The sequence below is a fragment of the Penicillium manginii genome (genome assembly GCF_028828005.1).
Source record: "Penicillium manginii strain IBT 31320 chromosome Unknown utg000004l:1.0-7231830.0:1.0-7236170.0, whole genome shotgun sequence".
Lineage (NCBI taxonomy): Eukaryota > Fungi > Ascomycota > Eurotiomycetes > Eurotiales > Aspergillaceae > Penicillium > Penicillium manginii.
In genome coordinates, this window is record NW_026643105.1 from 5,234,506 (window position 1) to 5,258,469 (window position 23,964).

Genomic DNA, 23,964 nt, shown 5'->3' on the forward strand with positions numbered 1-23,964 from the left:
AGAGAAGAGGCGGAAGTGCACGCCAAATCTGGTCCGGGAATTATCTGATTTTGCCACATTCAAAACTAAAACATTCACAGGTCGGAAATCGGGACTTGATTACTGGATATAGGACTATTTGACACGGCCCCAGATCGACCGTGCATGTACACTAGTACTTTACAGTGATTCCGTAATTTTGTGTGCCCCAGGGTGGGTTCTATCTGTTCTGGCTGCTTCTGGGTTATTATACCTAGACCGGTATCGGAATGAGCTATCCTAGCATCATAATCATAATCATACAGGTAATAGTAATGCTATAGAGTGCTATCTACTCACTATCGTCAATAATATGACAACATGCCTCGTAACAAAACAATAATACTTTACAAAGTACGGAGTAAATCAGGATGATCCCACTCATCCCATCTGAAGCCGACTTCCGGAGTGGGCCGACCGATTCCGTTATCAATCAATCTGATAATCATTGGCTCACTGCCTCATCCCTGCCTCAGTCTGCCCACTCTTTGTACACTCCATATGGAGTACTTTATGATCCCCCCCCCCTTTTCCTCATTGAATTCCTCCACTCTCCTTCGCCCGCTGTGCCCACCATGCCCACTTTCCGACCTGCCGGTTTCTAGCCCATCCCTGTCGCTTGGCTCTCGGTACGGACTGCCCATCCCCTGCTAAGGCTTAGCTCCAAACATGCCATTTAGTGGGTCTTTGGTCCTTCTAGAACCTATGGAGGCTCAGTGAGAAAAAGAAACGAATTAAAGGGGGTACTTTTGCAGGTACCTAGATCATCCCCTAGCTGCTCGGATCGTGTGCAAGCGAGATGAACTGGGCGGGCTGAAAGAAACCAGATGATGAATCAGGCTGTGTGACATTTCTGGACCTTACCTGTCTCGGGAAGAGCTCGGCAGAGAACAGAGCCATCTGATAACTTAATTTACAGCCGGTCGAGACTGGGAAACCTTGGCCATACCTTCCCCCGAAATGAAACACGAGCCATAAGCCATGAAAGTAAGACCCGAGGTTGAAATCGGTTCGAATCCTTTCAGGTTATGTTTCGAGTCTCCCTGGTCCTAGCACCACGTCATGTGGCAGGGATTATTGAACCACGCCAGATCGGAAGAACGGAAATTGAAAGGGCTTGAAGATTGATTGAATTCGGTCGGAAGTGGAAATCCGAGCCTTCACCCCCGTCCACCCTCTATATACTTGACGTCACATCATATCATCAACCTGGCCGGAGAGCTGGTGTCTGTACTCCAGACTTGGGCAGCCAGGCGTCTTCAATAAAATTAAGTACATGTCGAAAAAAAAAGTGCAGAAAAAAAAAGTAAAAATGGTCATCATAGCCGGAGCCGCGGGTATACAAAGCCACTCCGGCATGGTTCGTTTTCGCTTGTACCTAAGTAGTACCTAAGTACTTCCTTTGAGCCTCACGTTTTGGCACCTGGGCATACCTGATACAGGCTAGAAGCTTGAAGTGCCTTCTCTCTTCACCAAGGCCACGGGCGGAATGAAATGATGCCGCCCTCTGGCCCAATAGTATAAGGACGCCGATCCAATGACGCCAACGTACATGACGACGCCCCAATTCATAGTTTCACGAGTGACCGGCGTCGACAAGGGAAGAAGGCGAAAACGAATACCGGCAACAGGAAAGCCAGTGCTCCCACGTTGACCGCCAGACCAAACCGACCAAGTGTCCAGCGGTGAGGCGGAAGCGGTTCGCCCCGAAGACGCTTTAGAAGCACGCAACCGATCGAAATAATATATGCAGACAAAAGCGAGGTGATTGTCAGCGAAATAACCGCATTGAGAGCCAACGGAGAGCCAATGTTGATGAGAGAGAGTAAAATGGTCACCCCCAACGATACCATCACCGAGTTCAGCGGGATGTTCCATCCTGGTGTAACCTGCCAGTACAGTCAGCTGGGCCTGTTTGAAAGTGATTTTTGAAGCCTTGGACCGGCGTGCTCACGTATGCAAAGAAAGACGAAAATGGGAGTCCTTCGTCACGGGCGAAGGACCAGAGTTGTCGTGATGCGGTCGCTACTTCGGTGATCGTGCTTGCGGTGAGTGTTACCACCAGCACTGCAGTCATTGCATTTGTTGCGGCAAGACTGCCTGTCGTGTTATAGAAGATTTGAATGAAGGGAAATTCGGTCGGGCTTTCAAGGACGGCATCTACTTCGCCCAAGGTGAAGCACAGTGTCACCAACATAATGAATCCCAAGACGCCGTTTACCGCGACAGAGGACATCATGGCTCTGGGTAGTGTTTCCGACGCATCTTTAATTTCTTCGGCTACAAAATGTAAGTACAAGTTACCCTCACGAGATGGACCATTTACTCACACATATGCACCGAACAGTCGTAGCCGAGCATCGAGGTAATGGTGGTAGAAAGACCAACAAAGGTCGCTGTCGTGGCATCGCGCCAGCCACCTCCATTATGGAAAGTGGTAAACACAGCATGGGCATTATTGCGAGGCGCAAGAACCCATAGTGGAATGATAATCGCAAATAGTCCGATAACATGGACGATCAAAATAAGTCCTTCAACGAACGGGAGATTCTTGGCGAGGAAGGTGTTGAATAGAATCGAGAAAGTCGAAATAGCAATCACCAGCATTGTTCCGTGCCATCGCTGGAAATCGTATTCCGGGTGGTTGAGCACAATAAGACCCTGAATAATAGTCCCCGCGAGATAAGCGATCGAGACAATTGCGCATTGCCATCCCATTGCAGAGAGCCAACCTGACAAAGATCTTAGCATGTCATGGATTAATCTCGTAGCGTAGAGAGAGCGGAAATTCGCACATACCTGTGATATAACTAAGAAACTTTTGTCCCGTTCTTGGTGCAAATTCAGACACCCAGTGATACTGTCCGCCGGCAGTGGGAGCCCTATTTTGCGTCAGTCAGCGCGAGGAAGTAGTTTTTTGGTTAATCTCACAGGATGTCACATACATCGAGGCCATCTCAGAAATGCTGGCATATACCAAGGTGAAGCCGATGGATACACCAACAAAGCCCCATATGAGACCTGCAGTTCCGCCATCGGTCAATCCAGCGGCTAATAATCTATTATTGTTATATTATGATAAGTATGCACATCTATCGCCAAGAAATAGCCCGAAGGCGAATAGCCATGTGGAAGGGGTGACAAACGTCAAGATAACCTCCCATGTGCAGATCAGCGTGCAGCCAAACCCAACAATGGAAATAAATTTGAAATTTCTCTTTTTCCACGCGTTAGCCCTTCTATCAGATAAAAGCAATTATCAGGCAATGCTTACTCGCAGAACCTGGACTCGTCCAAGCGCACTCATATCCTTCTGGTCAGCCAACGTACCCATATATCGGGGCGCGACGTGGCCCTTCTGGGGGAAGTCCTCCAGATCAGTTAGGGTGTCCGTCATCTGCGACTCGTTCCCTGACATATAAGTATTGACCATCTTTCTGGCGTGGGGGCCAAATCCGGCCTAGACTGGACAGGTAGAAGGAGATGATCGAATGATAATCACGGAAATCGGGCCAGCAGGCAAGAATGAGAATGGCCTTTTGCAGCGCGGCTCAAGAAATTGCACGTCGCGCGACCGTCCAAGCTAGCCAGTATATGGAAAATAGAAAGGAAAGAAGGAAAGACGAGATCTCCTCAAGCCAGAAGAGAGAGTAAAAAACCAGCGAAGTCAAAGTTACTAACAAAGAGCCGTAACCCAAAATAGCAGTTCCCAGGAGAAGGACCAGCAAGCTGTGATCCTACCGGGCGCATTGGAGTAAATTCACCGGCAGGATTCGAGCGTGGTATCGACGTGGGAGCAAGGCGTGGCCAGGAGGAATTCTCGCCCGCCAGCCATGTGGGCAAAAGCCCGGGGAGAGAAGGTGCTAGCAGATTTCCAGACGATTTGCATGACACATCGGATGTTTGATTGAGATGACGAGAAGAGGGCATGTTGCACTGAGCATGGACCGCTTCGAAATTACATTTTCGTTGGGACGGAGGGCAATCGGTTCCCCCTTGAATTTTGGAAGATGTTAAAGAATGGGCGATGAAGCTATCGACTCCTTGCATGCCAAGGGGGAATATTGCATTTGTCCCTTACGAGAAGGCAACTAAGTATTATCGAACAAAATCAATGTGTGTGATGTGTTCCAGAGCCTCAATTAGTGTAGACATGCATTGACAACCTTATTGCTTTTCAAATTCTGTCTACTTTTGGTGAGATTCCACCTGGTAAACGAATTGCTTCTGCGGTATGGAGTAAGTGGATATACTTCGAAAATGAATTCGATGGCCTTGGTCCCGAGGTCCTGCACCCCGTTGGCAGGCCGCGCTTGCAAAGCAGATCCGACACCCGGCCTTGTGACCTATCACCCACGCTAATGGCAGATCCCTGCGTGAATCACGATCCCATCCCCTGATGCTTAGCCAAACGAAAACCAACACACTGCAAACTTGAACCGAACCAGCCAAGGGAGAATGCGCCGGCTAAGTGCGCCACCCCTCGCATGTTTGTCCAAAGGGGAAGAACCATATCACCCTATCGGAAAGCTGCCCAACGGACCCACGAGCACAGAGCTGGCATGCTGGTTGATGCCCAGTGTATGAATGGCGTCGGGCCGAGGGATTGGAAAGGGACCGTCATACGGTCGCAGGCGGTCTCAGACGTGAGGGGAGGCTGTTATGCCTTGTTTCAAAAGAGTAAGCTATATCAGAAAGATTGCTGGCCGGAGATACACAATCTTAGCATATCGTGCATAGTATTGCTTCTGTTTCTGGCTTTTCTTTGCTTTTTTCTATTTTTTCTTCAATCTCGACTTTTTTTTATTGTTATTTTAGTTCATTCTTGTCTAGAAAGGGATGTCTCGATGGTAATACTATGTAGTATGTCACGCTGAACTCTTCTCGGCGTGGAAAAGCATAACCAGAGTAAGTGAAGCTGGTGCTCCCTCCTCAATGGATGGAGCTTCCTGCTTCATTTTATTCCAGCGCTTCTTGAACCGGGACCAACTGAGTCTTACCAGTCGATGCCAAATCTTGATTGCGTGGTCTCTAGGAATCCCTGGTTGATCGCGCCTCTCCATTCGTTATACTAGCGGTTCGTTCGTCTTTCGTCACCAAGGATCCGAGTCGTCACACTACTAAGTGATTGCTACGCTGTATATACCTCGATTTCGAGTCGGCCTGCCCTCCCCTTCGAGTCCCGCTCTGTGCACATGGGCGTCTCTTCTCCAAACTCATGGTCCTTTTCATAAGCTCCATTCACTCATTTCCTTTCTTTATGGTACAAGTTGTTGTTCGCTCAAGTGAATCCCCGAATCCCCCACGATGGGCCCCTATGTGCCACCGGGACAGTCGCCGCCCTTTGAGGTTATTGACGAATATCACCGTGCTGCGTACATAATTATCACGACGGCACTGGGGCTGGTGATTTCGCTAGTTTGCTTTCAGATCCGGCTATATGTTCGACTATATCTAATTCCGCCTTTTGCACGAGATGATTATGTGTTATTGGGGGCGACAGTGAGTTTCGAGACAGTTGACGGATTTTTCCAATATGCATTAGCTAAAATGATCTCGCTCGCTAGATAATGGCTACATTGCAAGCTATACTGGTTTTTTACGCCTGTTCTATAGGGTTTGGTACATCGATTACTTTGCTGGACGAAAGTCGGCTGAATCAAATTCAAGCAGTAAGTAAGCTCTGTCCTGACGCAATTTTAACTCAAAAAGCTAACTCAGTTCCAACTTAGCTGGTTGCAACAAGCGATGTTTTCGCATTGATAATTCTTTACCTTTCTAAATGCTGTGTAATTGCTATTTACTTCCGACTCACTCCTCAAAAAGAACACAACAGAGCTTCCGCGGCTACGTTGGTCCTCTGCACGGCTTGGCTGATTCCAGCTTTGTTTATCCTTTTGGTCAACTGCGAGCTTAACAAACCATGGAGGTCACAAGGAGGGCAATGTCGGAATCTGGTTTGTTTCTACTTTATGACAGATATTTGATCGCGCACTAATATGGTTTTTAGTACCGACGTTGGCAGTTCATTGCTGCCGTGGACGCTATTACAGAGGTTATAATTTTCGTACTCGCCGTTGCCCTGCTGAAGGGGCTTTTTATGAATTTGAGGCGCAAGCTTACTATTGGCTTTGCTTTTATCTTTCGCTTCCCGTGAGTAACATTTATAAAATTGGGCTTATCGATACACTGACTGACGCTCTTCAATCTTTAGACTTATAGTCTTCACAGTTCTTCATATCTCGAAACTCCACGCAGCACTCGGCGAACCCGATGTTACTGTCGCAGCGATCGAACCATCACTTTGGCTTCAAGTCCAAGTTCACTACGCACTGGTCGCATGCAGCGTCTTCTGCCTTCGCCCATTCATGGCAGCCGTCAGTACAAACTATGGGACAGCAGGGGACTCCACATTGGAAAGCAGCGCTTCCAGATCTCGGGGTACAAAGGAGAGCTCAAGATCGGGATCCAACTCGGGGTCAGGATCAAATTCACATTCAGCATCAAGGTCGATGTCAATGTCGCGAATACAAAGGAAAAGGGCAGGCACGGCAGGAACACCACCTTGGTCTAGGGCGATCAATGCGATTCCACGCTCCTCGTCGAAGGAAAATCTTTGCCAGGACGGAAATACACAGAAACGGGCTCCTCCTCAAGGACGAGAACCTGCAATCCGCACACCACTACGACGGTCAATGTTTCCTCTTGATGAGCCGATTATGCCGCCACCTCCGAAGCCACAGAAAGGAAAAGAAGGAGCCAGGAGGCAAGTGCCCGATCAGGACCTTTTAGACGTCGATGCAATTGAACTCATGCCTCAACTTCAACGACAACATGGTCGCCAGCAGAGTGAGGTCATAGTCGATAGTGATGATTCTGATCGAATGGTTATTAGGAAAGAGGTCGGGTACTCAATTCAGTATGAGTATGATGATGCGCGTCGGAGAGGACAGGGCCCTTCTAAGAAGAGTTCCACTGATGCGATGGCTTATGTATAAGCCACAAGTTCGATCAAACCTACACTGCTGCGGAGTGTATGCCTAGGTACATCCATCGAGGGAAGAAGTCCAGTTTCCAATTACCTTCAAGTTCTCCAAGCCCACAAGGTTCCATACTATTAATTCACATAGAATCTCCATACCACCTAGGTACTAGTAGGTGCCAATCTGAAATTCCTGTCATATAGCAATCTACTCATATTCAAGTTCCTTGTAATACTAGTACTAGTATAATAGCATAGCGGAGTGGTAATAATACCTAGGTACTACTTGTACTAGTATATATTAGCCCAGGCCCCATTACCCAGTACTAGCCTCAAGAATTAGAGGGCTTAGCAGAGCGCAGAGAAATTGGAATAGCCGTATCATCATCAGTGACATTCCAGACCAGAGAATAAACCCCTTCACCAGCAGAAGATGACCGGATGTAAAAGCTAGAAGAGATATCACCAGAGTCATTTTCAACCATCACCCACTGACCGTAGAAAATGAATCCAGTAGTACTCTCATTGGCCATTTTCTTGGAGGTAAAGCCCATTTCGTGAGAGGAAGAAGAAGAGCTAGGGATGTATAGCATCTCATCCGACCAGCTGTAACTCGAATTGGCGCTAGCAGTGGTCACGTTCGGGTTAGCGATCCAGGAACTAGAGGAGGATGCTGAAGCGCGAGTAACTATGTTTTTTGAATGTCAGATGTAAAATCAATCACCAATTGGCAAGCAACTATGTCTCAATTCTTACAAGAAACAGGGGCGGCATCCGCGGCAGTCGAGTTGCTAGGATCACCAATCATAGCCTTGCCTGTGAAATCATTAGCCCATGCTTAATGTCTCACCACCTGGGTATTTGAAAAGGTTCGTACCTTCGGCGTAAAAAAGTGAAAGTCCACCTATGGAGGCGCCATAGGCATACAATCCAAACTCTTCATTCACATCGGGAGCATCGCGAGTGGCTAATGCAGAGGCCGAGCCAAGAAGGCTAAGCGCTGCAAACGAGATCGAGGAAATGAACATTGAGATGTGGAAAATGATGGAAGAAGATATTTGAAGAAATGAATAGTATTCAATCTATAATTGTCGGCGACCTAACGATCTTAGTAACTGTAGATTCGACCAAGTTTCATGAGTAGCACTAGAGACGCGGTATTTAAAGCGTTGGAACGTGTCGGGCCACCCGTTAGGCAATAGTCTAATAAACTCAATTTGGAGGCTTTGAGCTATCGTGGACACTATTGACCTACTACACCTTGAATGTTTATGTTCAAGTTGAATGTGCGGGAGAACTTGGTTTCCGGGCCGCGCGTTAGCTGACGTCTGTCTCGGCATGGCTGCGGGTACCTGAAGCCATCCGGCTCATCCCAGTAAGTTTTATGGGGAAAGGTAAAGCTTAGTGTCTATTTGCTCCATGGTAATAGCTTTGAGTATTAAAAGCTTGGACAGTGGTTTCAAGATGGCTGTTTCTCATGCGCTTCAAGCCCTCAACCCTGCGAATGTAGAATCAATATTGATTTATTTGATCGATAGGTACTAGTACAATGATCGACGAGTCCAATTGTTTCACGCAAGCACCTTTTGAAATATCCGGATATTTTCACTGATTCTGATGCCGCGCAATTGTACTTCCAAGCCCCGTCGGGGTAGGATCCAGACTGGTGCCGGTCCACTATTATGCATATTTGACCGGATCGGATCTGCACGATGCCAACTTTTAGATCAAAGAATCAAGTGCCCAGACAGAATAAAAATAGCCTACCAATTGACTTGTCGCCGAAGCCTCTCCGAGTGTCAACGTCAATAAGATTACGACTTCAAACTTTGCTTAGCGGTCCTCTACGCATAATGGAGGCCAATAAAAAGTAAGATATACGAAACCACATGTCTCTATCGCATTCAGCTCCACGAGTTGAGGGTCCAAAGTCAATAGTATATGGGGCACGCGACATAGAAAGGTCCTGCTGCACTGATGAATGCAACCTATCTACCTTTTATAAAGCTCTGTAGATTATTCGAAATCTCTAATTGTTTTCTGAAACCTATCATTCGCTTTCTTCTGCACAATTTCTAACTATATCGAGCCGCTCCTTATTTCCGTTTTATTTCTTGTATCTATTTTTATCTTTTTCTTACAAAGTGGTAAAGCCTTCTTCGTGCGCCATGAGATACTTCTCACTATTTGTTGCGCTCGTGGGAGTCGCCTCGGCTACATCTATGCATGGTCGTAATGTTAGTCCTTATTGGGCGCGACATGTATCTCACAGGCGCGATGCCTGTTCAGGAAATTCTGCCAGTGACAGAAAAACTTGGTGCAACTATGACTTGAGCACAAATTACTACGATGTGGTGCCAGATACTGGGGTGACTCGAGAGTACTATTTCGATATTCAAGAGGTCACAGTTGCTCCTGACGGGTACTCCCGGACAGCCATGGCAGTCAATGGGTCAATCCCCGGCCCTACAATTCAGGCTGATTGGGGCGACAAAGTTGTTGTGCATGTGACAAATAGCCTTGCCTCTGCGAAGAATGGATCGAGTATTCACTTCCATGGTATTCGTCAGAACTATACCAACCCCAATGATGGTGTTGTTTCTATCACACAGTGCCCTACAGCTCCAGGCAAGACAACAACCTACAAGTGGAGAGCCACACAGTATGGATCGACCTGGTATCATTCGCATATTGGGTTGCAAGCCTGGGAGGGTGTCTTTGGAGGCATCATCATCAATGGCCCAGCATCCGGGAATTATGACGAGGACAAAGGAATGTTATTTTTGAACGATTGGACCCACCAAACTGTTGATGAGATGTACGATTCAGCCCAGTCAAATGGACCTCCAACCCTGGACAATGGATTGATTAACGGCACCAACGTATACGGGGACGATAATTCCACAAGCCAAACGGGATATCGTTTCAACACCTCCTTCACAGCCGATACTTCGTATCGCTTCCGCTTGGTGAATGCCGCGGTTGATACGCACTTTAAATTCTCAATTGACAACCATACGCTCACTGTGATTGCCATGGATCTTGTTCCCATCGAGCCTTTCAAAACTACAGTTTTGAGCATAGCAATGGGTAAGCAAATACTAATCCTCTGCTTTCCCGGGATAGTGCTAATTGAATTACACATAGGCCAACGATACGATGTTGTTGTCAATGCAGATCAATCTACTGGGAATGAGAGCTTCTGGATGCGCGCAATTCCCCAGTCAGCATGCTCGGATAATGATAGCACGAACAACATTAAAGGAATAGTGTACTACGGCAGCAGTCCTTCGACACCTACCACAACCGCATACTCCTATACGGATAGTTGTGATGATATGGACTCGTCTGACCTCGTCCCCTACCTATCACAGAGTGCATCTTTACCGTATTACAATGCCAGTGAACCTGTCACGCTGGGATCCAATTCTGAGAATCTGTTCCGTTGGAAAATGAATGGGACCTCGATGCAGGTGTATTGGGATAATCCCACTTTGCTCCAGATTTGGAACAACGATACCTCCTTCACAAACACCAGTGGTGTGGTACACCTTCCTCGAGCCAACGAATGGTCTTATGTCGTGATCGAGACTACCCTTACTGTTCCCCACCCTATCCACCTCCACGGGCACGACTTTTTCATTCTTGCCCAGGGCACAGGAACATACAGTTCGTCGGACATAACTACTTTAACCAACCCACCTCGTCGTGACACCGCAGTGCTTCCTAGCTCGGGTTACCTTGTCGTGGCATTCAAAACTGATAACCCCGGAGCGTGGCTTATGCACTGCCATATTGGCTGGCACACCGAAGAAGGCTTCGCGATCCAGTTTCTGGAACGCTGGGAAGAAGCTCGTAAGCTAATTGACTATAGTACTCTCAACTCCACTTGTGAGAACTGGACTGCATATACGACGGAGGCAACAGTTGAGCAGGATGATGATGGAATCTGAAGTTTCAAGTTTGTATCACAAGATAGAATAGAGACATGAAAGACTCGGAGAAATTATTTGCTCGCTCATTTCCAAAACGCCGCGCCGATATCGTTTGCCGACAAGAAAAGACAAAAAAGTTCTAATTGGTCGCAATTAGAAGCCTCCGCTGGGGCGCTTGAAAGGATGGGCTTCGGTACTCCTAAAGTAAACGGTCAGCGCCTCAGAATATAATAGGTATTCGGATAGCGTAGCTTACAAGACATAGTCGTCCAAACTAATATGACTTGGCTCTGAGAATATGAGGTAGAGGTATTTGAGCGTCTCGGCGAGCCAAAAGCTTTCCATCTTGTCACTCAACTTTGGCTCGCTGTCGCGAACGTCTTCGATAGACGAATGTCCAAATTTGGTGCGTGTTGCCTTGTCAATGTTCTTGAACATGCGCCACGCGGCATCTTGCAGCGATTTGTCGCCAGTAATTCTGTACATGATGAAGATAGATTCCAGGGCTTCGGGTCTGTAGCAAATATTGTCAGTTTCATTGAAGTTTTCTCTTTCGTTAACGATCGTGTCTCACCGAAGCTTGTATGTTGAATCCCGGAGGACAGTCACACCGGCTGGGAGGCGCTCATGCTTGATCAACTTCTGTACTTGATGTCGTTCGCTGTCCGTCTTCAGCTGGTCACCCCATACGCCCTCATACCACTTGGCATCATCAAACGGGCAATTGTCCGCGTCGTCGCACGCAGCAACTTCCATTGCTTCAGGCATAATCCCGGTGGGCATGGCATCATAGGACCAGATACAACCGTCGGTTAGCTCTCGCGCGATGGACATGTCCTCGGTGCGATTGAAGACCTTCGCTGCGAGACCGACAGTGCCACCTAGGAAGCACTTCAGATGCTCTTGGAGAAATCGTTCTTTGTGGACACTGCCACCTCGATTGATTACCAGATTTGAAGTGAAGAGAATTTGCTTGTCTTGGTCCTTGAGCATGGGCCGGAATAGCATATGCTTCTTGATCGCTTCGATCGCATCGGTGTACATGTTGCGGTATTGATCCGTCTGCGCGCCGAGAAGAATATGCTCTTTTGGCAGGTATTCGTAGGCCGAGTCAGCGCATCCGCCAAGCGTGAATTCGGCATTGTCGAACCAAAGATGATCGGCGTCGACAATTGTCGGCCACAGTCCAGGTAGTCGAGTCTCTTTTTGGTTCTTTTCTAATACGTCTGTGATCCGCTGAACGGCATCGTAGTACTTTGGGTCGCCGGTCAATTGGGTGAGTCGGGTAAATTCAACCGTCAGTGAAGCCAGTTCTGCGAGATTGGTGACTTCGCCAGGTTGAATCTCCAAGTTTTGCGCCGATTCAGACCACTCCCAGCGCATTTGGGGCATCCGATTATGCGTATCGAATGCGTTGTAGATCATTTCGCCAAGCTCGACGGCCTTTTGAAGTAGGATGGGGTGTTTACCATCAGTGAGGTCGTGAGCTGCAATCATTCCCCCCATATAGCGAATAACAATTTCGAAGACGTTGACGTAGGAGCTCGGAGTTGTCGTGAAATCGACTTTTTTCAACGCCTCCAAAGCCAATTCAAATTCATCATCGAGACCCATGATGACAAGGGCATCTAAGGAATCGACGAGAGTGGCACCCCAACCACTAAATGAATCCTCATACCTGCCACTTGATGGCGAGACCTCATCCCGCATCCACGCATGGTCCTTGTATCCATTCCACGCGTGCAAAAATGTTTGTTTAATAGTTTCCCGCTTCTTGAGCCTCGCCTTGCGCTCTCTTCGCGATTCGACAGGAAAATCGTGTTGAATGCGGGGAATCGATACTGGCGATGTCGGTAGGGGGATGTAGGAGGTAACAGGAAACCTCTCTGTTGAGTTACTTATATGAATATTGTTGAGCCTATGCCATTGTTTTTCTATGGGAGTCGGCTGGGCTTTGTGAGAGTAGAGTTGGTGGAGAGGCAGCCACACAAGGAAAAAGTAGGCCACTAAAAGAAATAATATCGTTGTTGTGAGAGAGCGACCCTTGCGGTTGGATATCATAATGAAGGTGGGATAACGCTGCAAGACTGTGAAAAGGAACTCGATGAGTTTTTATAAGGAATGACAATCATCCAATGATTATAGCGATGGTGGGAAGGAGTGTACAAGCCATCAACAGCTTCAAAAACGAGAGAAATAGAGTCAGGAGGTAGTCTTGAAGAAAAACGGAGAAAGTCTACCACATCGCAGCAGGTGGAGAAGACATCAGAAACCGCTAAAAGTCTAGAAATTCCCCAGAGAAGAAGCAAGCGAGCTAGGGATGGCAGAAGTGCAGCCATGTGGGAAAATCACGTCAAGAATTGCCTTTCGAGGGGATCGGAGGGCGCAAGGCTTGTGAAGCTCCGGTGATCGACAGGGTTGTCTCTGATAGTCGTTTGACACGCGTCCCCGGGTCCAGCGATACAACAGAAGATCAGTGATTGGAGAGATTTGGCATGTAAAGGGGCCGCAATGTGGCTCCCTTCCCGTGCAAGCAAATGACATGCGACCTCCTACGTAAGGAGGATCTTTCAGGGTCCAAGCATGTATTCTTGGGATGTGGCGTCTTTATGTGTAAAGTCTAGGCTCTAGGCCTGGGCCGTAGCTGGCACCTCATCAAGTTGCCTAGCCCTAGCTGCCATATTAAAAAGTATGGCCCGTGAGCTGCCATCAGTCTACTCCATAGACAGCCCCTGTATCTGTCTCGATCGGGTTAAAAGTGGCCCAGCCGATTGCTGCAGAGCTTTGAGGCCAGTGTGGCGGAGCTGGTCAATCTATGTGGGTCGCTTTTCTTTGTCGTGCCACGATTGGATTGGCAGGTGGAATCGAATTGCATGTTGACTTTTCTCTTGAGAATCCTCATTGACTTTACTCCGTATGGGGACATTGAAACTATGTTCTAAGGTTCTGTACTAGGACATATCTTCAAGTTGATTCTGCTAACCACATAAAACTCCGAGTCAACATCATCACAGAGTATTATCCCGCCCACAAGAGAAGTTGAGAACTTGAAAACTTGAAGTTGGCTGTCTAGTGAATCCTGTTCGATGGGACTCCACTTTATGAGCTCACAGGCCGTGTTTAATGTCATCTCGCCGATGCCAGTGATCGTGATGCATGAAGCAGCCAGAGGGGGAACAACTTCAGTTAGAGGGAGAAAGGTGATCAAAACTAACGGAATTGGTTGTCATTTCCAGAGCCGAAATATTTACCAAAATAGTCATAAATCATCACTTCCATCTGGCGGTCTACGTTCTGGGAGTCGCCTCAAGAACGAACAAGTTTGTCTGAATAGGTTAGCTGGCCACCACGAAGCTTAGCAAGCTACCAGCAGTCAGCCCCCCGACCAACATCATGCCCATAAATCCTCCCGCCGCGTGCCGTTCATCAGCAGCTACCCAAATGCTAGCACCCATCATGCAACTCGCTGCCAAGTATCCATTGCTCATGCCAAACAAAGTTTGCACAATGAAAAGATAGAAAAAGTCACTTTTCACCGATGCTCCCTGGCCATTGATGTTGCATAGCAGATACAGCGGGATGAATCCAAGCCGCAAGAACGACAGGATAAGAGCTAGCCACGGGCGGTGGCTGAGAGACAACGTCGGAATGGCCACAGCCATTCGCCCAGTAAGATCACCAACGTTCCAGAATAGAAACGCGAGCGGGATGAAGACCGGGGCATCATATAAGCGCGATTTGCCCGGGTCATTGACCGAAAGAATACGGGAAGTGTATACAGGGAAGATCATCATGGTGACAGTGAAAACCAGGAACACGGCACATGCCAAATGCCGAAGCTTAAGGAAGAGGGTCCAAAGACTAACAGATTTGTCTTCGGTACCATCAACAAGAGCTGTATCCTCGTTCTCGTCGTCATTGGTCTTCGGCTTGGGACTGGGTCGGTTCCTGAGGAGGTATAGGAAAACTAACAATGTAAGTACCGAGACACCAGTCGCAGTGAGGAAGTAGATGAATGCGGATTTCGGCGATGATCCCTGCGGTCCGCTAGAGGCATTCTTTGGCACTGCGAGGACAGAGAGAATCTGTATAATGCACGGCAAGACACCGGAGATACCCTGTCCACTCATGATGGCTTGCATATATTCCTCCCGGCCGAAGCCAGCCACATAGGCGAAAACGCCGTTTTGGTTGAGCCCGGTGGCAAAACTAGTACCGAAAACCATGACCATAACGAAAACAAAGTATACATTAACAGAGATATCTGTCAGAAGGACCGTGGAGAGAGCCAACAGAGTGAAGATGGTGCTATTGATCAGCAGCGAGAGTGTAATTCGCCACGGGTAGGAAACATTCTTCTGCAATCGGGCAAATGTATAGGAGGAGGCAAGGTTGGTGACGGTCGAAACGGATAGTATGGAGGACTGATAATGTGCTGCAGCCCATTCATTCGATTCAAAACGACTGTGGAAGTAGGGTGCGGCAGCGAGGAACATGTTCCTTAATGATGTTAGCCAGAGCGACGGATCCCCAGGACCAGAGCCCATGCTCATGTTTGTGGGTAAGAGACAAGAACACAGAGAGTACTACTCACCAGGCCCATAGCATTGCAACTCCAAGTAGGAAGAATACGCCATACTCCAGCCTCGAAAAGCGAGCCCATGGCCGCTGTCGTTCCTCTACCGATCCGGCATCATTTTCCGGCGAATCCTCCAGCGGCTCGTATGCCGGAGGTTCAGCGATAAGTCTGCGCAAATAGTCCATAGTGTAAATATGCCACAATCATCCTCCGCGCTGAAGGCTGGGAGGAATTCCTTATATGGAGAGGCACAGTCCACGAGGATAGCGCAGGTGAGCTGAGCTGAGCTGTTTATCGGAGAGGTCCGCGGATGATTCAGCGGGGGCGGGCCGCACGGCACCTGACCAGGCCAAATGCGGAGACCTTCAAGCATGTACATGTACTTGGCTGGTATGCTTTGGCGATCTACACATCGATGCCCTTACATATGGAGGATCACTTGTAGTCAAATTTATCTCAATGTTTATACACAGTTGAGTGTCCGTTTAATATCTATCGCCAGAGAAGAAAAATCCACATGAAGGCTGAGGCGCATGAGGAGAGATGGTGTATCCAAAAAAAAAGTAGCCAGCCGGGCGCTGTTTAAACATGTAATTGTGAGTGAGTCTAGTCCTTCTTCTTCTCGGACTCTGACTCCTCAACATCGTCTTCTTCGAGGTCCGATTCAGGCTCCGTTTCCTTTTGGAGCTTGTAGAGTTCGTCCGGTTCAACGGATCGAGTAGGGGGGGTTCTGGGCCTCTCCGCCGCTCAGCTGCCATTCCATAAGCTTGGTGAAAGCTCCGTCAGGGCGAGAGCTGAGCTCTTCATAGCTGCCCTGCTCAGCGACAGTGCCGTCATTGCCAAGGACGATGATGGTATCAGAGCGCTTGATCGTTGAGAGACGGTGAGCGATGCTGATCGTGGTATTGTTACCCCGGAGAAGGGCGGCAAGAGCGCTGTTAACGAGAGTCTCTGATTCGGCATCCAGGGCAGAGGTAGCCTCGTCCAGAATCAAGATATCAGGCTCCTTGATCAGGGCACGCGCAATGGCAATTCGCTGCTTCTGTCCACCCGAGAGCTGAGCCCCGCGAGCTCCAACGTGAGTATCGAGGCCATCGGGCTGTGAATAATATTAGTATGAGAGCATGCATATAATGAATCAATGGAAAACTTACAAAATCGCTGATGAACTGGCAGTTGGCCTGGCGGGCGGCAGCGATGATCTCCGACCGCGTGGCGTGGGGGCGACCATAGGAAATGTTGTCTGCGATGGTTCCCGAGAAGAGCACAGGTTCTTGGGCAACCACGCCAATCTTGCGGCGCAAAGACTTGGCATTCATTCCACTGACATCCTTGCCATTGATCAAGACACGACCCGCGGTAGGGCTATAAAATCGAAGCAGGATAGACGCAATGGTGGATTTGCCACCTCCAGAGGGGCCAACAATAGCCACATTAGTACCTTGCGGGATCTCAAAATCGAGGTCTTTGAAGATAGCCACGGCAGGGCGAGTCGGGTAGCTAAAGCACACATTCTCGAACCGGATTGGCCCGCGAGCAGACTCCACCTTGAGTCCCTTCGTCGGGTGGATTGTCGGTTGTCGGTCTTGCAATTCAAAGAGTCGGCTTGCAGCACCGACCCCTTTCATCAGCTCAGAGTAAAAGCTTGATAGGCCAAACATGCTTGAGCCAGCGTAGGCAGTGTACATCAAGAAAGAGGTCAACTCCCCGATGCTGATAGCCCCCGATTGGACCATCCCAGCTCCCACGTAGAGGAGACTCAAAATCGTCATATTGCCCATCAAGCCAGTCTAAAAGACGTTAGCGAATTGTAGAGAGATAGAGAGACCACTGTGATTGCTTACTGTACTGAAAAATGTCGCACTGATCAGAGACTCCTTTTTTCCGAGATCGAAAATCTTGCGAACTTGTGTGTTGTAGCGGTTAACTTCCTGGACTTCAGCTGCAAAAGACTGGCTAGTTTTCACATTTCCCAGACGCTCCTCGGCAATTTTAGTCAAACTACCAAGGTTCTTCTGGATCTTGCGGCTGAGGTTTCTGATTGACCGTCCATAAAACAGAGCGCCAAGTCCGATCGGTGGCAGGAGTATAGCCAAGATACTGGAAAGCTTCAAGCTGGTATATGCCATCAGACCGAAACCCGCGAAGCCGCTAACACCAGCCCGCAATCCATCCGATAGGTTCTGAGTGATACTTTTGCCAACAATGATTGTGTCCGAGCTCAGGCGAGAGATCAGATCACCGACACGGTTGGCATCAAAGAATTCGGCGTCTTGAATGAAGGTCTGGCGGAAAAGCTTTGAGCGGAGTCTCGCAACAATACGCTCACCCACGATTCGGAGAATAATTATACGACCGTAGTTGGCGGCGGCACCAATGAGCAGAACTCCTCCTAGAGCAGTATAGAACATGGGCATGCTTAGACCAAACAGTTGACCACCACCCTCTTCGACGCTCTTGGTAGCACCATCCATGATCTTTCCAATAGAGAATGGGATCGACATAGTAATAGACGAGGATACCAACAAGAAGAAGAATGCGAAACCAAGAGCTTTGGCTTCGGGTCGCGCAATCTTGAATAGCCGCCAAATCTCTGCGAATCCAGAATTTTTGCCCGAGGAGCCATCTTTGGCCAATTTGGCTCGTAGATTGACTTGCGCTGCTTGCGCTGCCCTCTCAGAGAGTTCGAATCCTTCCTCTTCCTTCTTCTCTGCTTCCGGGGTTGCAGTGCCATTGGGTTGATTCGAAGTGGGGTCTGAAGATGGTGTGGGAGTTTTCGTTTGGAGGAGCCGGGAGGTAGAGGTTAGAGATCGTGTTTGGTAAAGAATCCGAGAAGTGGAAGTGGTATGTGTGAAGCCATTCCGACGCTGCGAAAACGGAACCTCGGCTGGCCGGAGGGAACCCCCGGCGGTGTCATGAAAGACACCCGAAGCAGATGAGAAGAGTCGGTTGGCAGAATTGAAGTCGCCAGGCTGATATACTGTAGTATTCGATTGCGTGAAGAGCTGGCGCAGAGCAGGGCTCTGTCTCGCCGTCGGCCGAGAGCAGACACCCGGCGCCCAGGCCGACAACCGGAGACCGCGCATCCTCGGAAGGAATATGTTGTCGATAAAGGAAGGGTAATAGGAATAAAGATATCACCGAGAGTCACGGAAGGCCATTATCTCAGAGGAAAGCTCTCGCAGTGGCATTCCAACTTGTGAAGAACTTCGTCCCCGTAGCATGTGGAGGTCGGAAAGTCGGACAGCCGGGGGAGGTTCACTCAAGTGCTTGCTTAGTCATTTTTCCAGCCCGTCGTTGCCCGTGGAAGCTCCTCGAGCTGTCATTTGAGCCATCTTGCGCCTTGTTTTTCGTCTGTCAGTCTGATTTTCACACCAAGAATTCTTCCTACTGTGGATTGATTTATATCCTCTGTCACCATTTTCCTTTATACCCTTCACGGGAATTTGTGCGAACCTCCGTTTGTCATCACATTCCTCTGACCATCCCACCATACCCCGCCGCCCCCCTCGTGCTACTCACAAGATGGTCCTTGACTATAGCAAGTGGGATCAACTGGAGCTCTCCGATGATTCGGATGTCGAGGTTCATCCTAACGTCGACAAGCGCTCCTTCATCCGCGCCAAGCAGGCCCAGATCCATCAGCAACGCGAACAGCGCCGCCACGATATCAAGACCTTCAAGTACGAGCGCATTATCAATGACGGTCTACTTTTGCGCATCGACAAGCTCCTCGAAACTCTCAAGAAGCATGAAGACACTTCTGCCTCCCCGGACGAGTTCCTCTTCGAGACCATCATGGAGTTCGCCAGCAAGCCCGCGGAGGACCAGGCCCCACCTCCACCGGAGGGGGTTCATACACACGAGAAGGAGCAGCCTAAATACTCACAGATGATGGGTGCTCTTGTGGACCAGGTCAAGCAGGAGCTCGAGGATGCCAAACCCGACAATCTAATCAAAGCTTATATTCAAGGTGTGACAGGACACAAGACTAAGGTGCAGGATCTGCAGAAGGAACTGTTGACAAGGCTTGCCGAGCTTGAGAAGGAGGAGGGAAGCAAGATTACCAGCGATACACTGCACGAAGGTTTCAATACTTCCCACATCGCCAAGGCTGCGGAGAAGGAGAAGGCCGCTTCTTCGGGAAAGCAAACAGAGGTTGAGCTGCTCAATCCCGGCTCGTCAAGCCAGGCTTCCAGCGGTGCGGTCGATTATGATGACGATGACGACCCTGCGAATGTTGAGATCAGTGAGCTGGCCAAGAAGTTTGCCGCTCTCAAGCCCAATGACTATAACTCTTACCTGTCATTTATCTCTGCCAATCCTCAAATTGTCGCCGAGAAGGAGACGGATGGACTTCTTGTCGAGGCCTTCAACAGCCAAATTAAGGGCGATGAGGCATATGCCCGCCAATGTGTTCATCAAGGACTGCTCTTGCAGTATTGCCGATCCCTCGGTCCCGATGGTATCAAGCTCTTCTTTACTCGGTACGTATCTCAACCACATATACTCTAAGGAAGCCTTCTGATAAAATTACAGCATCACCACACAAGCCCACCGTGCCTCCACCCTCTTCAACAACGATGTCAACGATACCTATAACCGAATCAAGACTCGCGCAGTAGAGCTCAGCAAAGATAGCTCTGCATCTAACGATCCTGCCGGCGTGGAACAGATCCAACTACACGCTGTTGACCCCAACACTAAGATCACTATCAACCTCCCCGCTGCCAACAGCCAAGACCCCACGGAAATCGAAGCGCGCAAGATCTTTGATGCTTTCCCTGCCGACCTACAGAAAGCATTGGCTAGTGAGTCACTAGACGAAGTGAACAAAGTCCTCGGCAACATGACAGTCGATGATGCAGAGGTCGTTGTTGAGCAATTGGGAAATGGCGGCATGCTCAGTCTCGAGGAAGGTATCATTGACAGCACCACGGAAGAAGGCCAGATGAAGCTGAAGGAGCTTGAAGCTGAGGGTAAAGAAGATGTTGGAGAGCCAGGCGGCGATGTTACGGAGCTGGATTGAATCTAAAAGTGCTGCCATTAACAATTCGAAACGCGATAACTGAATTCATGCAAATATTCTTCACCGGTATTTAATTAGCTTTTAAAATAATTCAATCTAGCGTAATAGCGACAGGGTCTGATTGTGGATACCTCATCATCACGAACCTATAGTTACCTAAGGCCACACTACTCCGCTCTACTAGCTCTAAAACATGCCAGTGGTTACTTCTTTATTTGCTACTGTGAAGAATACTGATCCCCTATAGGGGGAAATCTCCACCTGTAGCAGACTGAAACTAGCATGTTATTATTATGGTGGATCAACATCTAGGTGGTCGGCGCCAACGTTAATGTTTCGGGGCAACTAACTTGAAACGTCCGAGACCATCTCTAACTGTCGGAGAAATACTTGATGTGAATATCGGAGAAACATATCTCAATTTCCAGCGAAGTAGTCCTGAATTCCGTAGCACAGCGATTTCCATTTTAAAGCCCCTTTCCCAGGCTTTCTATCCCACTCCCAGTTGCCACACAACATACGAACAGCAACCATGAACACTCTCGGAAATATCGCAGCTCTCGCCCTAATCGGTCTTGCCAGTGCACAAGACACTGTCGGATTTGGACCAGCCTTTTCCCTCGGCCCTACACAGTCTTGGATCCGTGAAGCCAACACCACATTGGTTCTTCCTACGACTCCAAGCCCCCAGAAAGACCGTCTCGCCCTGTGGCCTGGCATGGGGACAAGCGGCGGTGACTTGATCCAGGCTCTCGCCGTCTCTTTCTCCGACCCTAATGCGTAAGCTAATTGGGGAGTACTTCTTGCAGAAATCACTGTCTAACTTTTGATAGTAACTGTGGAGCAACATCCGGTCAATGGTGTACTTGGGCTAGTACTCTTCAAGGGGAGCAGCTTGGTGGAAAGCAGGTCCCTGCTTCTGCCGGTGATGAGCTTACAATGCATTGTGAGAATTTCACTGTGTATTATCATCTCCAGGGCTAACAGGAAGATAGACAAGTACAACGATGACACTGGCAAATATGACCAAACAGTCTACATCAACGGGGAGAGTGTTTCTACTCTTTCAACCAGTGAGTAATCTGTTCTGTCCATATGTACTCTATGATCTAGCTGACTTTTGCTCTAGGTTCTGGACAAGCACAGGGTTGGGGCACTGCTGTTGAGTGCCAGGATGATGCATGCAAAAGCACCACTGCAGCACATGGTGAGTTTTCCAGCTCTATACGAATATTCATACTTGAATCCAGTGTACTAACAGACATGCTTACTCTAGAATACCTTGACACCACTATCATTTTGAATGCTGCTGATTCTACCTTTGCTGGCACCTTGGGCCTCAATGAAGCCACCTCGTCTGGTCTAAAGACAACCGATAACAAGGTCTACACTGTGTCGAGCATCAAGATCCAGTCTCACACTTACAACCTGTGAACGTGACTATTCGTTCGATCCGAGCATACTATTCCGTAGCAATTATTCTTTGGAATACACTAGTTTCTTACTGCAATAGATGCGTTGGCAATTTTGGATGTGTGTTATATCGCCTTCAAGTTACTCCACGACCCTTCAAGTTGTATGCCCTAAACTAGTGGTGGTGGCATGATGTGAACTAGTAGTCATAAGTAACAAACTCGAACTGTCTCGTATCTGCCATTTGCTTGTTTGGCAACTGCTAAACTGTATCCATGCCAGTGGATTCTCCGGGGGCAGTATGATAGTAAACCCATTTCCAACCCCCTGGAGAATCCATACTGAAACTCACCTGGGCATTCACATTGGCATGATCCATTAACGAGAGTTATGATAGACTGGACTCCAGCCCTGGCTGTTCAAAGTTTGGGGTGTCATCGAGTATTCAGTATTCCAACCTTGGAAGGTTCTGGCAGCTACACCTTGAGGTTTGAACTAGGCTCTGCATATTTGAGTAAGAAACAGCGGATGAATCATGAGTACTGGTATTGACGATGCCATCAGTCTGAAGTATTTAAATTACACATACCCCCGGAGGCTTCGCTGCATGGAGAGAGACGAAAAATTCAATAACAGGACGGGGTAAAATAAGAAAAGAAAAAAGAAAAAGAAAAACGAACACCTCTAAATCCAGACTGACGCATACTGCTGTATGGCTAAAGAAAAGAGCAGCAGAAAATCCAAAATCATATGACGCCCAGGCGTTAATGATTCGTGGAGGATTCCGATATTTCACATCTCACGTTCCCCCAACGTCCACCCTTTTAACTCAAAACGTAAAGCAACCTAGATCCCGCTGGCACCTGGAGCTTCCTGGTCTTTCCGCAAGTCGACGAGCAACTCGCGGAAGCGCTCCTTACCAGAGCCGCTGCCACCACCGACGGAGCCCTTGCCGGAAACATCGACCAGTTTGGCAATGCGCTCCCAGCTAGTGCCACCGGCAGAGGTGTCCTCGCGGTTGGCAAGAAATTGTTCGGCTTCGGTCTTGGTCTGGGCACGGTGCTTGTCGGCCTTGTTGTTGTATGAGACGTAAAAATCATCGACGTCCTCCTGGGCCTTCTTAACAGTAGACTCCTTTTTTTCGTTCGAGACCTCTGCGCGGCGGGCGATCTCGGCATCACGCTTCTCGCGCCATTCACTGTACGAATATGATCCCCCTGTTAGTTTGGATGTATAGAAATGCGGGACAAGGGGGAACTGTAAACAGTATGCGCCGTGTCAGGTGAGGGGTTCCTCGGACTTACCGGACGGGTTCCGGCTCTGTCTCAGGCTCCTGAGTACTGGGGTATCCGGTGGGAGGGAAAGGAGATCCAGTGCCTGTGATGGTACCACCAGGGGCAACGCGCTACATCAATTCACCATCTCGTCAGCACGACCCAAGCTTGGTTTCTAGGGGAGGGGCATAACATCTGATTCATACCTCGTTCTGATTCTGGGTCTCCACTGATGGGAATGAGGACTCGAATCCACCTAGTTCCTCTCCGGGGGTATCGTAGCTTCCACCACCAAGCAGGTCGTCATTGCCGTCGGCGGCGTGGTCTTGAGGGGTCGCGAATTGGTCGGCGTCTTCACCCAGAGCGGCGCGCTCACGGGCCAAAAAGTCGTCCTGGCCGACGCCAGTGTTATCAACAACCTCAGTCTGGCCTGAAGAGATGACAATGTCAGTTCATGATTTCGTGGATGGGGGTCCTCGTGCAGGTGGGTGGAGGGTGGAGTGTACCTTCAGAGAAGTCCTCCAGAGAAGGGAAGCGGTCGGCCATGTCGCTGAATGAGTATTTGCTTTTTTTTAAGGGGAAGCGTAAAGAGGCAAAGAATGGAAAGAAAATAAAAGCAGGTCCAGAAAAGGGTGGAGATGTAAATGGGAGGCAGAAGTGAGTGTTGAAGTGACAGTTGTTGCCCGGCGAGACCCCGGAGTGCCCGTCCGTCACTGCCAAGGCGGTGAGAGCAG

The 23,964-nt window shown here is 48.8% G+C and overlaps 10 protein-coding genes across 10 annotated transcripts; 4 read left to right on the forward strand and 6 right to left on the reverse strand.

The window, feature by feature from the left end:
* Positions 1-1,461: 1,461 nt before the first annotated feature.
* Positions 1,462-3,451, reverse strand: N7533_005655 (putative GABA permease; the record flags this gene model as incomplete). Its single annotated transcript, XM_057102305.1, has 7 exons — positions 1,462-1,929; positions 1,973-2,298; positions 2,349-2,750; positions 2,818-2,900; positions 2,964-3,077; positions 3,165-3,235; positions 3,293-3,451. The coding sequence occupies 7 exons, from the start codon at positions 3,449-3,451 to the stop codon at positions 1,462-1,464; spliced, it is 1,623 nt and encodes a 540-aa protein (XP_056961935.1).
* Positions 3,452-5,325: 1,874 nt separating this feature from the next.
* On the forward strand, positions 5,326-7,016 carry N7533_005656 (uncharacterized protein; the record flags this gene model as incomplete). The annotated part of the gene is made up of 5 exons (XM_057102306.1): positions 5,326-5,520; positions 5,586-5,690; positions 5,751-5,975; positions 6,029-6,171; positions 6,233-7,016. 5 exons carry the CDS (start codon positions 5,326-5,328, stop codon positions 7,014-7,016), a joined length of 1,452 nt encoding a protein of 483 aa, XP_056961936.1.
* Positions 7,017-7,332: 316 nt separating this feature from the next.
* N7533_005657 (uncharacterized protein) lies at positions 7,333-8,028 on the reverse strand (the record flags this gene model as incomplete). Its single annotated transcript, XM_057102307.1, has 3 exons — positions 7,333-7,688; positions 7,757-7,816; positions 7,878-8,028. 3 exons carry the CDS (start codon positions 8,026-8,028, stop codon positions 7,333-7,335), a joined length of 567 nt encoding a protein of 188 aa, XP_056961937.1.
* A 1,140-nt stretch (positions 8,029-9,168) lies between these two features.
* On the forward strand, positions 9,169-10,953 carry N7533_005658 (Multicopper oxidase type 3; the record flags this gene model as incomplete). Its single annotated transcript, XM_057102308.1, has 2 exons — positions 9,169-10,090; positions 10,148-10,953. 2 exons carry the CDS (start codon positions 9,169-9,171, stop codon positions 10,951-10,953), a joined length of 1,728 nt encoding a protein of 575 aa, XP_056961938.1.
* Positions 10,954-11,088: 135 nt separating this feature from the next.
* On the reverse strand, positions 11,089-12,996 carry N7533_005659 (glycoside hydrolase family 47 protein; the record flags this gene model as incomplete). The annotated part of the gene is made up of 3 exons (XM_057102309.1): positions 11,089-11,134; positions 11,192-11,449; positions 11,510-12,996. 3 exons carry the CDS (start codon positions 12,994-12,996, stop codon positions 11,089-11,091), a joined length of 1,791 nt encoding a protein of 596 aa, XP_056961939.1.
* Positions 12,997-14,270: 1,274 nt separating this feature from the next.
* On the reverse strand, positions 14,271-15,699 carry N7533_005660 (nucleoside transmembrane transporter FUN26; the record flags this gene model as incomplete). Its single annotated transcript, XM_057102310.1, has 2 exons — positions 14,271-15,435; positions 15,530-15,699. 2 exons carry the CDS (start codon positions 15,697-15,699, stop codon positions 14,271-14,273), a joined length of 1,335 nt encoding a protein of 444 aa, XP_056961940.1.
* A 521-nt stretch (positions 15,700-16,220) lies between these two features.
* mdr2 (ATP-binding cassette permease mdr2) lies at positions 16,221-18,600 on the reverse strand (the record flags this gene model as incomplete). The annotated part of the gene is made up of 3 exons (XM_057102311.1): positions 16,221-16,613; positions 16,669-17,304; positions 17,359-18,600. The coding sequence occupies 3 exons, from the start codon at positions 18,598-18,600 to the stop codon at positions 16,221-16,223; spliced, it is 2,271 nt and encodes a 756-aa protein (XP_056961941.1).
* Positions 18,601-19,039: 439 nt separating this feature from the next.
* On the forward strand, positions 19,040-20,543 carry N7533_005662 (Hsp90 co-chaperone CDC37; the record flags this gene model as incomplete). The annotated part of the gene is made up of 2 exons (XM_057102312.1): positions 19,040-20,001; positions 20,054-20,543. The coding sequence occupies 2 exons, from the start codon at positions 19,040-19,042 to the stop codon at positions 20,541-20,543; spliced, it is 1,452 nt and encodes a 483-aa protein (XP_056961942.1).
* Positions 20,544-21,075: 532 nt separating this feature from the next.
* On the forward strand, positions 21,076-21,977 carry N7533_005663 (uncharacterized protein; the record flags this gene model as incomplete). The annotated part of the gene is made up of 5 exons (XM_057102313.1): positions 21,076-21,323; positions 21,377-21,489; positions 21,539-21,616; positions 21,673-21,750; positions 21,820-21,977. The coding sequence occupies 5 exons, from the start codon at positions 21,076-21,078 to the stop codon at positions 21,975-21,977; spliced, it is 675 nt and encodes a 224-aa protein (XP_056961943.1).
* Positions 21,978-22,802: 825 nt separating this feature from the next.
* N7533_005664 (clathrin light chain CLC1) lies at positions 22,803-23,776 on the reverse strand (the record flags this gene model as incomplete). Its single annotated transcript, XM_057102314.1, has 4 exons — positions 22,803-23,154; positions 23,261-23,361; positions 23,437-23,660; positions 23,737-23,776. The coding sequence occupies 4 exons, from the start codon at positions 23,774-23,776 to the stop codon at positions 22,803-22,805; spliced, it is 717 nt and encodes a 238-aa protein (XP_056961944.1).
* Positions 23,777-23,964: the final 188 nt, after the last annotated feature.